We start from the raw sequence: 13561 nt of genomic DNA on the forward strand, positions 1-13561 counted from the left end.
CCTACAGCAAACCTTTAAAACATGTCAATCGGGGGCAACAATGATACATATATTGTGCATTGTCATCCCCAAGTCTGAATAGACCTATAGTGGGCAAAGAAATCATGTTCGTGTTAGGAATCCCCACCAGGAAGCCAGCGTGAGAGGGCTTCTCTTGCACAATGCGCCCAACACTTGTGACTGTGCTAATGTGACCTGACATCCCACTCTCACATGCCTACCTTCACATTTAGATATCTTGCCTCAGAATCTACCATGTTTTCTTCAGTATATCAACATTTTTCTGTGACCTTCATATTTTTATATCATTTCATAATTATAAGAATCACTTTCATAATGGTTATATAATAACTATAAAATAGCACACTGTGGAGTTATGGATATCAAACAATTTTTCTAGTTTTTGGTTGTGTTATTACAAAATGTGGCAAGTGTGCTTTGACTTCTTTCAAGTTATTTCTGAAGATTAATTTTTCTTCCTGCGATTTTTTTTTGTTTTTTTCATCTTTTTGAGACTCTGCAGTTCAGGCTGTACTTGAGTTCACTTGGTAGGCCAGGCTGGTCTCAGACTTGCAATGATCCTCCTGCCTCAGCCTCCAGAGTGCTGGGATTATAGGCATGTGCCACCACGCCCAGCTCTTCCTGTGATTTTTCATTGGAACGCCTGTCTTCGTGATAATCATGTGCAGTGATTTTGGTGCCATGTTTCTGCATGTCTGTGTGCTGTGCACGAACACAAGGTGGGTGGCTGCACAGAGGTGGGCGAGGGAGCCTGGGTCTCATTCATCCATGTAGGGCTGGCAGTTGAGTCTTTTTTTTTTTTTTTTTTTCTTTTTGAGACAAGGTCTCTCTATGCAGTTCAGGCTGGGCTTGAGCTCACTTTGTATTCCAGTGGTCTTGAACTTGCAGCAATTCTCTTACCTTAGACTCCTGAATTCTGGGATTACAAGCATGCACCCCATACCGGCCAATGACTAGATTTCTTGAAGTAGAATTATGGCATTATTTTTATGAAGCGAAATAGTTTTTGTTTGTTTATTTGTTTAATTGTTTTGTTTTCTTAATGTCTCCTAATTTTTTCTATAAGCTCCAGACTGGAATTACTCACTAGAATTATAATGTGAACCATATTCCTGTTCTAGAAGTCAGATTAATGAAGTAAAAAAAGGCATTAATTTTAACACCATTTATAATACAATGAATGTAAAACAGTGTTTTTAAACATCTAATCCATATAAAATTTATCTAGATTTTTCTGATTCTGTTTTTCACCATGTTTTTTTTTTTTTTTTTTTTCTTGGTAGAGGTAAGGATTGAACCTAGGGCCTCATGCATGCTAGGCAAGTGCTTTTCCACTGAGCTACACTCCCAGTCCCCCTGATTCTTTGTTTTCCCACAGGAGTAAAAAGCATGGCACGTTTTTCCCAAGACAGAATCTAATGGGACCTTGATCTCTAGCAGCTTGCTATTGCTTGTGTTGTGATTAGGGCCCCTATCATATGGCATCTGCACTGAATTTATCTTGGTTCAGTTCTTAGCATGCATGGAAAGCCTGCTTGATGCCACGTACTGTCTGCACCCATGGAGAATTATGATTTCCTCATGAGCCTGCTCTGTGCTCCCATCAGTTTCTGCCCTGCCTGGTGTCGGGCAGTGGTCCCTCAGTATCAGACCACCCTAGTGCCAGTGGCAGCAGTATGTGATGATTGTCAGTGCTTGAAGCACATCATTTTATCCAGTCATCTTGCTGGCACTGTGAAGTATGTGTTGTAATTGTCATTTTCCGGAGAAGACGGCTGAGGCATGGAGAGGTTTAGTCACTTGCCCTGAGTCACACAGCTCATCAGCCACGGAGTGAGGCCCCAAGCCCCAGGTGTCACAGTCTACTCCGAGTGCTGAGGGCTAGCACCTCATGGGGAATAGGGATGGCCTCCTGTGGTCCTAGGGCACCGCCCAGTACTTGCACTGATGATGGCCATCCTCTGTCCTTCAGTACAGCTATGAGGAAGGCCTGGCTGTGGGGAAGTCAGCTCTGAGGCAGGGAGCTGAAGAAGCCATTGTAAGGAGTGCCCGTCTTTCCACCTGTTCACAGTCCCATCCCAGTACATCTTACTTATGGTTTTATTGGTATCATTATTATTTCCTGTAGACAGCAGATCAAATATGCAGGGCAAGACAAAATCTCAATATAAATTTCATCTGTACCTGTTTGAATATCTTTCTTGGGTTGAAGGTGCACCTCGTGGTAGGGTGGGAGGAGGCACAGATCCGACTGCAGACTTGAATGTGCAGCCTACGTTCCCTGAAAATAAGACCTAACCAGGTAATGGACTTTGGCTGTAATTAATACCTTTTCATTACCATGGTGACGGCCAGGGTCGTACTGAAGATTTTTACCCCATTATTCTCTTGCTCAGTGGCTCCTCTGTAATGCCAGGTAAGGCAAGGGAGGCTTCTTGGAGATAGTATTCTTGATTTCTAATTAGGGTTTATTTTGGGGGAAACAGGGTATCACAGGAGGGGTGATGGGTGCCAGGCCTCTCCTGGGTTAGGAGGTAGCATTTTTTATTTGTTTGTTTGTTTTGAAATGGGATCTTGCCATGTAGTTCAGGAGGCTGGCCTTGAACTCACTATGTAGCCCAGGCTGGCCTTGAACTCCGCAGCATTCTTCCTGCCTCAGCCTTCCAAGTGCTGGGATTATAGGTTTGCACCACCATGCACAGTGTGGGCTAGGAGTCGTCTGTGGACATGCACAGCCTTCTCAGCCCTGGTTGGCTTCTGAATGGAAGGAAAGTAGGGGGTTTGCAGAGGTTAAACAGTGCAATCTCAAGTGACACTTCAGGCTAATGATAGTAAATAATAATTTTCAGATATTTATGTGAAACCAAAGAAGGAAAGGAGCACAAGCGTCCTCATCTGTGAGGGGAAAGTTGACTTTGGGTGACTGTCTTGTGGGTCAGTGACAGTAGGCAGAAGTGGCCATCTCTGTGGCAGTGACTTCCTAGGGTGCTGTGGGCTAGAATCACACATGTGAGCCTTTTCAGTTAGTAGTAAATGGGTCAGTTTCCACATTTCTTTTTTATGCTGAATATATTCCCTTGTCTGGATACCCCACTTCCTGAAGGGCCCTTGATTGGTAGCTTTGGATTTGGGCAATTGTGAATAAAGCTGCTATTGACATCTGCATGGAGGTGTTTTCTCTTCCTTTAAGCAAGCACCAAGGAGCATACTTGCTAGATTGTTTGGTAAATGTATGTTTGGTTTTGTAAGGAGCTGCCTGATTGTCTTTCAGAGTGGCTGTTTTGCCTTCTTCCTGCAGCCTTTCTGCTCCACAGTCTCTCCAGCACTGGTGCAATCAGTATCATATATTCTGGTTGTCGTAGTAGACACGTCCTGGTTATCTCCCCGTTTTCACTTGCATTCCCCATGATAGCTGATGTAGGGCATCTTTTCCTGTGCTTAGCCTTTGTCTCTGATCACATTTGTTGAGAGGTATGTGAAGGTTGTTGGCCCATGTTTAAATTAAGCTGTTTACTCTTGCTGTTGAGTTTTGAGAGTTATTTGGATATTTGGATAACCACCTTTCATCAGATATCTCTTTCACAAATGTTTTCTTCCAGTCTGTGACTTGTCTCCTCTTTGTCTTGACTGTGTCTTCCACAAGGCAGAAGGTTTTTACTGTCATGAAGTCCAGCTTTTTATTCTTTTCTTTCATGAACTGGGTTGTGTTCTAAGAAGCCATCACCACATTAGAAGTCATCTGAGTTTTTTCCTGTCATATCTGTTAGGAGCTTGGCCATGTCTTTTACACTAGGCTGTGGCCCATGCTGTGTTGTTTTCTAAAGGGAAGGTCTGTGTCCAGATCTCTTCTAATTTATTATTTTGCTCCCTGAGATTGCTTTTGCTCCTTTGTGAATGATTGGCTGACTATAGTGATGTGAGTGTGTTTCCGGGCTCTCTTGTTTTGTTCCATAGTGTATCTGTCTGTCCGTCCTTTGGCAGCACCATGCTGCATTGATTGCTGTGGCTTTGCACTAAGTCTTGATGTCAGGCAGTGTCAGCCCTCCAGCGGTCATTCTTCATAGCAGGTTGGCTTCCAACATCCTATGGAGTCTGTTTGCTGATATCTACAAATTTACTCCCTGGGGTTTTGATTGGGACTCATTGAATCTGTAGAATGAAGTTGGTTAGAATTGTCGTCTTGACAGTCTTGCCTTTTCTTATCAATGAACACAAATATCTCTCTACTTATCTAGTTCTTTGATTTTCTTCAGCAAAGTTATAGTTTTCCTCATAGAGATCATGCACATATTTTGTTAGATTGTCACCCAAATATTTGATCTGGTGATATTAACATAAATGGTAATCTATTTTAAATTTCAGATTTCACTTGTTCATTGACAGCATATTGGAAAGCAATTGACTTTTTTTTTGGTACAAGGAATTGAACTCAAAATCTTGCAGTTGCCAAGCAGATGCTGCGCTGCTGAGATATATCCCTGCCCAGCAATTGACTTATTTATAAACTTTGTCCTGTAAACTTGCTATAATCACGTACTAGTTGTTGTACTCTACTCAAAAAACGGGGCCCCATGATGAAAAACAGGGCAAGACCCCAAGATGACAAACGGGGCAAGACGTCTTTTTTAAAAGAAGCGCTTTTATTTTAGCTGGCCCAGCGACACAGTGCAGATGGAATTTGCAAAGCGGTGCAACTGAGTTAGAGTTTTGACTGATTTTTATAGTTCATTTATGATTAGCTCATTGATCATTAAGTACATAGTGATGAGAAACAGAAATAAGGTGGGCCTTTGTTCCCCTTTGCTTGAGGTAAGAGGCATTTCACAGTGGGTGGTTAGCCAATTCATAGCCCTTGGTCTGCCAATTCCAGGAACATTTGTCCTCATAAAAGGAACAATGGTTGACACAGCATCATTTGTCTCTTACAAGGGGAACAAAAGTTGACATTGCACACAGGTCACTAAGGTAGGGGGGGATGACGCATTACAGAACAGCAGAACGACGCGGTCAGTTAATTTATAACTATGTGGTTGGTGCTTGGTTACTAGGGTAATGAGCTCAGTACAGAATGACAATATTACTAATAACTATCTTTTTAAGTAACTATTTTTGTTAATTATCTTTTAATCAATTATTTTAATTTTTAGCATCTTAGTATAACACTAGTTCCAGGAGTTCTTTTTTTGGGGGGCGGCAATTCTTTTTGATTTTCCACACATACATCATATCATCCGGAAACAAAGTACTGTTCTTTCCTTTTCAATTACCATTACTATGACTTCAGTTCCTTTTCTTGTTCTGTTGCATTAGCTCGAACTCCCAGTGTGATGTGTTGAAAAAGATCAGTGACAAGGGATATCTTGGTTTTGTTCTGGTCTTTTAAAGAAAACTTTTGAGTTTCTCACCAATAAGTGACATTAATTTCAGATTTCTTTTGTTGCTATTTATCAAGTTGAGGGAGTTTCCTTTTACGTTTAGTTTGCTGAGAATTTTATCATGGATGGATTCTGAGTATTGCTGGATGCTTTTTCTGCAGCTATTTATATGATTATGTGATTTTTAAAAACTTGTTGATTTAACAGATTATATAGAATTTTGAATGTTGAACCAGACTTGCCTGCCTGGGATAAATCACAACTGGTTATGATACATAGTTCTTTTTATATATTGTTGGGTTTTATTTGGTACAGTTTCTTAAAAATGAGCTTTGCATCTTCATTCATGAGACCTATTGGTCTGTGCTTTTCTATCTGTAATATCTTGGTCTGCTTTTGGTGTCAGGCTAGGGCTGGCCTCCCTGAATGAGGAAGTTACCTCTGCTTCTCTCTTTTGGCAGAGATTGTTGGGAGTTGTAGGATATCTCCCTGAACATTTTGTGAGTGTCACAGTGCCAGTACCTTCTGGTACCAGCTGTGTGACGCTTTCTATCCTGGAAGGTTTTTGACCGTGGAGTCACTTTTTCCACAGATGTAGGGCTGTTCAAATTGTTTATTCTGGGATGAGCTCTGGAAGCTTGTTTCTTTAAAAAAGTTGGTCCAGTTCATCTAGTCTATCACTTTGTGGGTGGGTAGTTCATTGTATTCCTTCACCATCCTTTATGTCTGTAGGGTCCATAGTGCTGCCCCCCTCTTTCCTTTTAGATACTAATAACGTGGTTCTTTTTTCCATAGGAAACTTCACTAGAGTCTTATTGGTTTATTAGTATTAAAGTCACGGGTGTATTAGGCACGAGGGTACCTTATTAATCCCTCAGTCTAATGGCACATGTGAGCAGAGTGAAACATGTTGATGTCTGGAAGGTCGGAAATGAAGGTATAGGAGGCTTTTTGTAGCATAACTAATTGATTTTGTGGTATTGTTTCTGTGCAGCATTTTGCTAGGTGCTAAAGATGAAAGATTACACTCTTCAATGGTGAAAGACACACTTGAGCAGTGAACTGGCTTCTTTCTGAGCTCTGAGTGTGTACCTCTGTCTTCTGGATGTTCTGCTCATCCTCGTTACTCTTTCTGTACCTGAACCACACTGGTGAATCTCTTTCCCACCCTTTCCTAAGTTTTCTGTCTCTCCTGCTCTCATTTATTGGTTGATAACAAAGATATCTGCTGAGTTTTTAGAACTTGGGGCCTACTTTTCTTTCTACCCTCACCCCAGGTCACTGTTGCTTTCCTGATCACGGATGGTTGGTGGCTTCTCTACTAGGCCTGTGGTTCTTGTCTTGCCTCATTTCTACCCTATGCCTGTCCTTCCTCAGTCACCAGAGTGACACTGTTGCAGGTTGCCTGCCACATCCATGATAAAAGCATAGCTTCATCGAGTTGTGCGTGGTGTATTTCACTATCTGCTGCTGGTGACAGGAGCTACTTGTGCTCTGTGGATGTGTGTGGCATGTTTCACCACATGCTTTAGATATTCTAGATGATGGGGAATATTTCGGCTGTGAGAACCTGTGTGTTCTGTTGTCTGACTGTCTGCTGTAGGGGATGGGAAACCATCTTGGTTTTGAATATGAGTATGGCATGGTCAGATAGGTTTTCTAGAAAAGCACCTCTGTGCTCAGCAAGAATCAAGACACAGTAGGAACCGTGAGTGCTGCATGGAGGTTGAGCATCCAGATGGAAAGGGGGAGAATGGAATGCTGGATCCCATGTTAGGTGGGATGCGTTGGAAGAGTGGGAATATCTTGGAGAGTGGGGGTGTGGGGAAGGTAGAGCAGGACTGTCAGTAAGCAACAGGTAAAGGGCAGATGCAGAAAAAGGAGGAGGGGTTGTTCACGTGAGAAGGGATGGCTGCACATTTGACTTTGTTTTGTAGGACATTTTCTCCCTTAGTGTTAAAGAGTTTTTTTCCAAAGGGCCATGTTTATTAATCATTGTTCCTTGGCCCCACCAGTAACTTAACAAAAGGTCTTTTGTTTTTTATTTATTTTCTTTTTGTATACTTAAAATTATTTTTGGAAAAATCTTCTTTCTAGATTGTTTTAAATTTTTTTTTCTAAATTTATTTATAAGTGACAGAAAGATAAAATTTGTATATATTAATATGGTGCCATAGGTTGTATGTGCAGTATATTTATATACTGTGTAATGTTTGCATCTGGTTGAAGACATGTCTCTTTGGCATTTATTATTTATTTATATTTATTTTATGTTTATATGTATTATATATTTATTATTTTATATTTATATTTTAACTTAAAATGCTTTCTTTTTTCTCTTCATAGTGTTCAGTATATTTTTATTAAGAGTATTTTTATAGCATTTCAAAGATAGACTATGTTATTTGTATTAATATATTTGAAAATTAGTGTGATTACATCAGAGGAGTATCAGGAAACATGTACTTTCCTAAATATTTGCAGCATTCAAGTTTACAATTTATCTCTGTCATGTTTTATTTTGTTACCATTAGGAAATTGAGAAAGAAGACACTGATTTAGAGAATGCTGGGGTTGATGAATACTCTGCGACTTTTGAAGATGATTTTGAAGCAAGTATAAAAGTTAAATTTATCTCAAGTGTATTTATTCTGAGTAATCAGCTTATGTAATTTAATTGCTCTTTTCTCTCTTCTAATACTGTTAACACTGCCTGCTAAGTTTACTGCCTGGAAGCTTACTATACTTCTGTTAGTGTTTGTTGATATGATGTGATTAAATAATTTTATAATTAACTTATCTTTAATTCTGCTGCATTTATATGTATGTGGGTAACTATGCATTTTAGGTAGGGTTGTTTATATACTATTGTTATTAGTAGCTTGGAGTGTCTTTATTGTATATTTTGTGGCACCTTTTTACAGAAGCAAATGCTGCAGTCCACACAAATTTATAATTCAGTAGTGTTAACATCCATGAACTCTAATATCTTCTTTATCCTTAATGAGGGCTTTGCCGGTGCTACAGATTTTAGTGATTCAATCTGTTTTTTTTTTTTTTTTTTTTTATTGGTACCGGGGATCGAACTCATGACTGCCTGCTTGCAAAGCAGGTGCTTATGCTGCTGAGCTAAATCCCCAGCCCTAGCCCTGATTCAATCTGTTGTTGAACGTTTTTGTCTTAGAGGTGTGAAAACATTTGTTCATAGGACTATGAAGATGATTTTGAAGTTTGTGATGGAGATGATGATGATAGCAACAATGAACCTGAATCAAAAGAAAAAACTGAAGAACTTCCTCTAGCTCACAAAAGGGAAATCCAAGAAATTCAAAAAGCCATTCATGCAGAAAATCAAAGGATTGACGAGTTGTCTGCACAGAGGTTTCAGAAGCAGGGTTGGATGGAGAGTAACAAGGACTTCCGGGCAGGTGTGTGGTCAGTGCTGGTCACAGGGTGTGTGCTCTGGTGAACCTGAGTAGCATCTGCTGTAGTTGATCACTGCAGCAAGGTGGGGAGATAGCTAGGGCCTTGTGTGTCTCGATGGTGCCATACCTCTTGTCTGTGACATGGATAGCTACTCTACTCAGGATGGGAGTCCTGCGAAAACAGGTTTGGTCACTTTTCAGTGCAGCAGTGAGGCTAAGAGTGGCTGCAAGCACTGCTGTCACCTCCAGAGTGCATTGGTGCTCGCTGCCTGTGACCATGTGCTTTGTTATTCTGATGGTACTCACCCTGAGTGTGCACAGAAAGCAGTCATGGTGATGGCAGCAGGCCCAGAGCCCCAGCAGGGAGGCCCTGGCCAGCAGGCCTAGGTCTGCTTTCTCTCTCTTTTTTTTTTTTTTAATGCCGCTGAGCTAAACCCCCAGCCCCTTAGGTCTGCTTTCTCAGGAAGCAGACTTCTCACTGGGCCTCTTCCTGGGATCTCTTTAGGGATTTGAGACTGTTTTTCCCCCAAATTCTTAGCATTGGGCCATGATAGGTTACTGATAAGAATAGGAGAAAATATTTTAAAATTGCTTAATGATAAAATATTTGCATTAAAAGTAGCACTAGAGGATGTGAGGGCGATCTGGCTGTGACATCTGTCACCCCATTGATTGCCAGGGTTGATTTGGTTGATCTGGCTGGCTAGGTGGGTGTCCCCTTCCTCCCTCAATGGTCCATGGGCGTCCCTTCCGAAGCTGCGTGTCTGTCGAAGAGGATGACCACCCTGATAGAGGAGGACCGTTCCTCAGTCAAGGGTGTGTAAGTAGCTGCACTTTCCTGCTAGAACTTCCAAACAAGTTCTCAAAGTAGCACTAGAAGTGAAACAAGGCATTACAAATAGCATTTGGTGATATTCTCCCTTAAATCACCTTGTAATTAGCAATGAATTAATTACAGTGAGTAATTAGTACTGTAAGAATACAAATACAAGTCTGGAAGAAGAACCATTGTTCTGGTATTTTGCGCCTGCTATAGAGGTGGCGAAACTGGTGGTCAGTTGCTGGAATGAGTGAGATTTTATTCTTGGAGTGTTTGCTTTTCTCAGCAGATCTGTAATGACCTTTTTTGGTACCCATTTCCTGTGTTGATGCTTAGCATCCTAGCTGCTTAAGTCTGACTTACGGAATCAGCCTGACCACCCTCAGCAGAAGGCTGGCAACATTCGCTTTCTGCTGCCCAGTTGGTGCCCTCGGTACTGAGCTGGTGTACATGGATGGAGGGGAAGGAGCACCCTTCTTGTGGGCCCTACACAGAGGAAGTAGTGCCTGACACTTAGTCCTCATTCTGGAGCTTCAAGTCCTGGCATTGTTGCTTGCTGGCTAGTAGGCAGTTCTTTAAGACTGTTGTTAATTAAATAAGCTAATACACACAAAGTGCTTAGAAGGGTGCCAGATACACACTAAGCTCTGGGGATGTTGCCCACGACTGCAGTTTCATTTCTACCATCAAGTTGCTGATTGTGTTTATGTCCTGTGTCCTGCTTGGGCATCTCCAGCTGTCATGGTGCTATTTTGTGTGAATGCCCTGCTACATCCTGGGGTTAATCTAGTCATAAATGCACATCACGTCTTTTTTTTAAGAGAGTAGAAACCACTTGACAAATAGCTTTCTGCAGTGCACCAGGGTTTTAAAGCATTGATGCATTTACCTCTAGAAGTAAGTGGTCTACGTGGTTGATGAGTGAGGATTGACAAAGTGCTAGCTTTCGGCACAGAGGTGTTCACTCTGCCCCAGGGATTTCATTATTAGAATCTTAATCCTGTGACTTTAGACTTGTCTGCCATATTTCTGTTCTTTAAATCTGGAGCGTACTTCTCTTAAGGCACTTTGAGGTTGGCACTCTGTTCTTCTGAAGCACAGCCTGCTCCCATCCCTCACAGTGGTCTGCATGGCAGGTGTTCTGATCTTGGGAGACAGGTGTGGGGGTAAAGCGACCTCTCACATCATGATGCAGGCCTCGCCATGCTGGGATCTGAACTCAGGTCTCCCATCCCGGATGGCTGTGCTCTCTTGGTACCACTGGCCTTAGGAAGTGAGATACTGTGTGTGTGGGAAGGGGCTCTAAGAAATTGTGACACTGTAAGACGGTACAGTTGCTTATTCTGCCCTTGGTAAGTTCAGATACAAATCCACAAGAGATGAGAGAAGGTTAAGATATAATCGAAGTACCTGTATAAAAGTCTGGACAAATACAAACTGCAGCAGTCCTTTGGAGGAGAGGGGAGGGCTGGCTTGTTCCATGAGAAAGGTGGTAGGATTGGGGTGCTGTCAGCAGCACCTGTGATGTAGTCAGTGATTGACTGAGTAGTGATTTACTTTGTTTCTACTCTTTATCGGGTTTGTATTTCCTTTCCATCTGTGTGGCGCACCCTGAGACCCTCAGTGGATGCCCAAACCTGAAGATAGTACTGAGCCCTACAGATTCAAAGTGGCTGTTACCTGCCCTTTGTGAAGGTGTGTGAATTCTCTGCTCCATACACCATATCTGCCTTCATCCCAGGCTCTGGGGCATTGCCGTGTGGAGCTCATCTGTCCTTCTAGCTCCTGAGTCTCGCTGCTCCTGTGCATTTTCGTAATTTATATTTTCCATGCAGCATCACCCGAAGAGCCCCGTTTCATTACAGCTGAAGACTTGTGTTGAATGCTGTCCTTCCTCTTTGGAAACTTCCTCAGTTCTGCTGGAAATGTGGCAGTGTCTTCCTCAGCAGAGATGGCTTGTCCAGCAGTTTTTGTGTTTTTTAGTCCAGACCGGGCCCTGATTAACCACCTCTCCCTTCAGGAGTGGCAGACGCCCTCGTGTTGGGATGTCTTGTGGGAGTCTTCACACAGGCTCCATGCTTTCTAGTGCCACGTTACCATTGTTGCCATCAGCTGGGACATGTTTTTTGTCTGTGTTTTCTATCCATAAGGCTGTTTTCTAAGCCTTCTCCTCCTTAACTAGACCCCTGTTGTGCACAGAGGCTCTAAGTGCAGCTTCTTGATATATAGCAACAAAAGAAGCTGGAGTTTATTTTTCCTCTTGTTTTAGGATGGAAGATTCTTTGTTATCATAGCTCTTAGCACCTCAGCATAGATTCTTTTTTTTTTTTCCTTAAATAATTGTCACCTTTTTTACTTAGAGAAAGCACTCTATAGCTTCTCTTTGGCACAACTGGATGGCCAGCCTCAGTATGGGGCCATTATTAAGTAAAAGAAGGGTCACTTGAACCCAAGCCTTGCAGGACTGCAACAGTGGATCTGATACCCTAGATGGTTGTTGAGTGACTAATGGGTGGGTAGTCAATACACTGAACAGGGGGACAGTGGGACTTGCATTTTGCTACTCAGAATAGCATGCAATATAGAACTGATGAATCATTTATTTCTTGAATTTTCCACTCAATACCTTCAGACTCTGGTTGACTGTGAGTAACTAAAACTTCAGAAAGTGAAACCATGGTTAAGGGAGATGCTGTATAATCAATGTTCACTTATTTTGTAGGATAGATGGGCACAGAGGACTGTATCCAACATATATTCTTAAATATTTCTTAAACTATGTTTTTTTTTTTTTTTTTTGAGACAAGGCCTCACAGTGTAGCTCAGGCTTACCTCAGACTTGCTGGGTATCCTAGGCTGGCCTCAAATTCACAACTCTTTTGCCTCCGCCTCCAAAGTGCTAGGATGTACCACCTTGCCTGGCTTCAAATTCTTAGTGGTGTGATTGGGACATACAACAGATGGTCAGTAAATTTTGCCTGGTTGCCTGAAGGTTTTTGATTAGTTAGCAAGAGCCAGCCCTTCAATGTTCACGAAAGATGTTTATTGTTATCAGTTTCAAATAGTTTATTGAACATGCTTGCTATACATGCTTGTAATGGTTTTACTGTGAATTTTTTTTTTGCTTGTAGTATTTCATTATAACAAATATTTTTAAAAACAATTTTGTTATCTTGTGTAGATCCAAACCATTCCCCTTCCAGAGCACCTGTCTGTGGGATTTTTGTGGATTTTGCAACAGCCTCACGTCGACAAAAGAGTCGAACTCAGGCCCTTAAACAAAAGTAAGTATTTTGGAAAATTTGCCAAAGATACAGAGGGATTTTTAATATACTTTTCTTCAACACCTTTTTAAAGATAGAGCTTTTCCTATTGCCTGTTTAGGTGTATTCCTCAATTTGTGCTGCGTTTCTGTTGGAGTTTGGATATTATGCTAGTAGTGCCTGCACTGTTTTACCCTGGGATGCTTGGTGCCCACATTCCTGGTTAAATTCGTAGCTGGATGTTGAGGACTGGGGGTCCATTTCTGTTTGGAGCCAGGTCAGGAGCCCCAGTTGCACGTTCACAAATCTGGAGACTGCAAGGTCCCCGATAGAGCAAGCCTGGCTGGTGTTGCACTGCATGTTGGTGTCTCCACCACAGGAAGCCCTGATAGCTTCGGACTGTAGGGATGGGGGAGGCTGAATATAATGGTGGAAAGTGTGTGATAGAGCAGTGGCTCACCAGAGGCAGAGAGAGATGGGAAGGATCAGGGCCAAGCTACCTTCTTCAAGGTCAGACCCCCTGTGACCCGCTTGCTGTGGCTGGGCACTGCCTAGCGGCCCACTGAACTGGGAATTCATCCATTGACAGGTTCATAATTTGATGGCTGTTGGGAGGTGATGGAAGCTGAGGGGTGAGACCCAGTTGAAAGAGCATGT

The 13561-nt window shown here is 42.1% G+C and overlaps 1 protein-coding gene across 5 annotated transcripts in view; it reads left to right on the plus strand.

The window, feature by feature from the left end:
* The window catches only part of Dync2i1 (dynein 2 intermediate chain 1), a 57317-nt gene that overhangs the window by 19999 nt on the left and 23757 nt on the right, over nt 1-13561 (plus strand). For all 5 annotated transcript variants that reach the window (XM_003469442.4, XM_005003501.3, XM_063250855.1 and 2 more), the window contains 3 exons: nt 7931-8008; nt 8605-8824; nt 12823-12925. In XM_003469442.4, the coding sequence (XP_003469490.2) occupies nt 7931-8008; nt 8605-8824; nt 12823-12925 (401 nt within the window). The remainder of the gene's footprint in view (nt 1-7930; nt 8009-8604; nt 8825-12822; nt 12926-13561) is intronic.

The sequence above is a fragment of the Cavia porcellus genome, unplaced genomic scaffold (genome assembly GCF_034190915.1).
Source record: "Cavia porcellus strain 051 isolate PalLab524CR breed Dunkin Hartley unplaced genomic scaffold, mCavPor4.1 scaffold_6, whole genome shotgun sequence".
Lineage (NCBI taxonomy): Eukaryota > Metazoa > Chordata > Mammalia > Rodentia > Caviidae > Cavia > Cavia porcellus.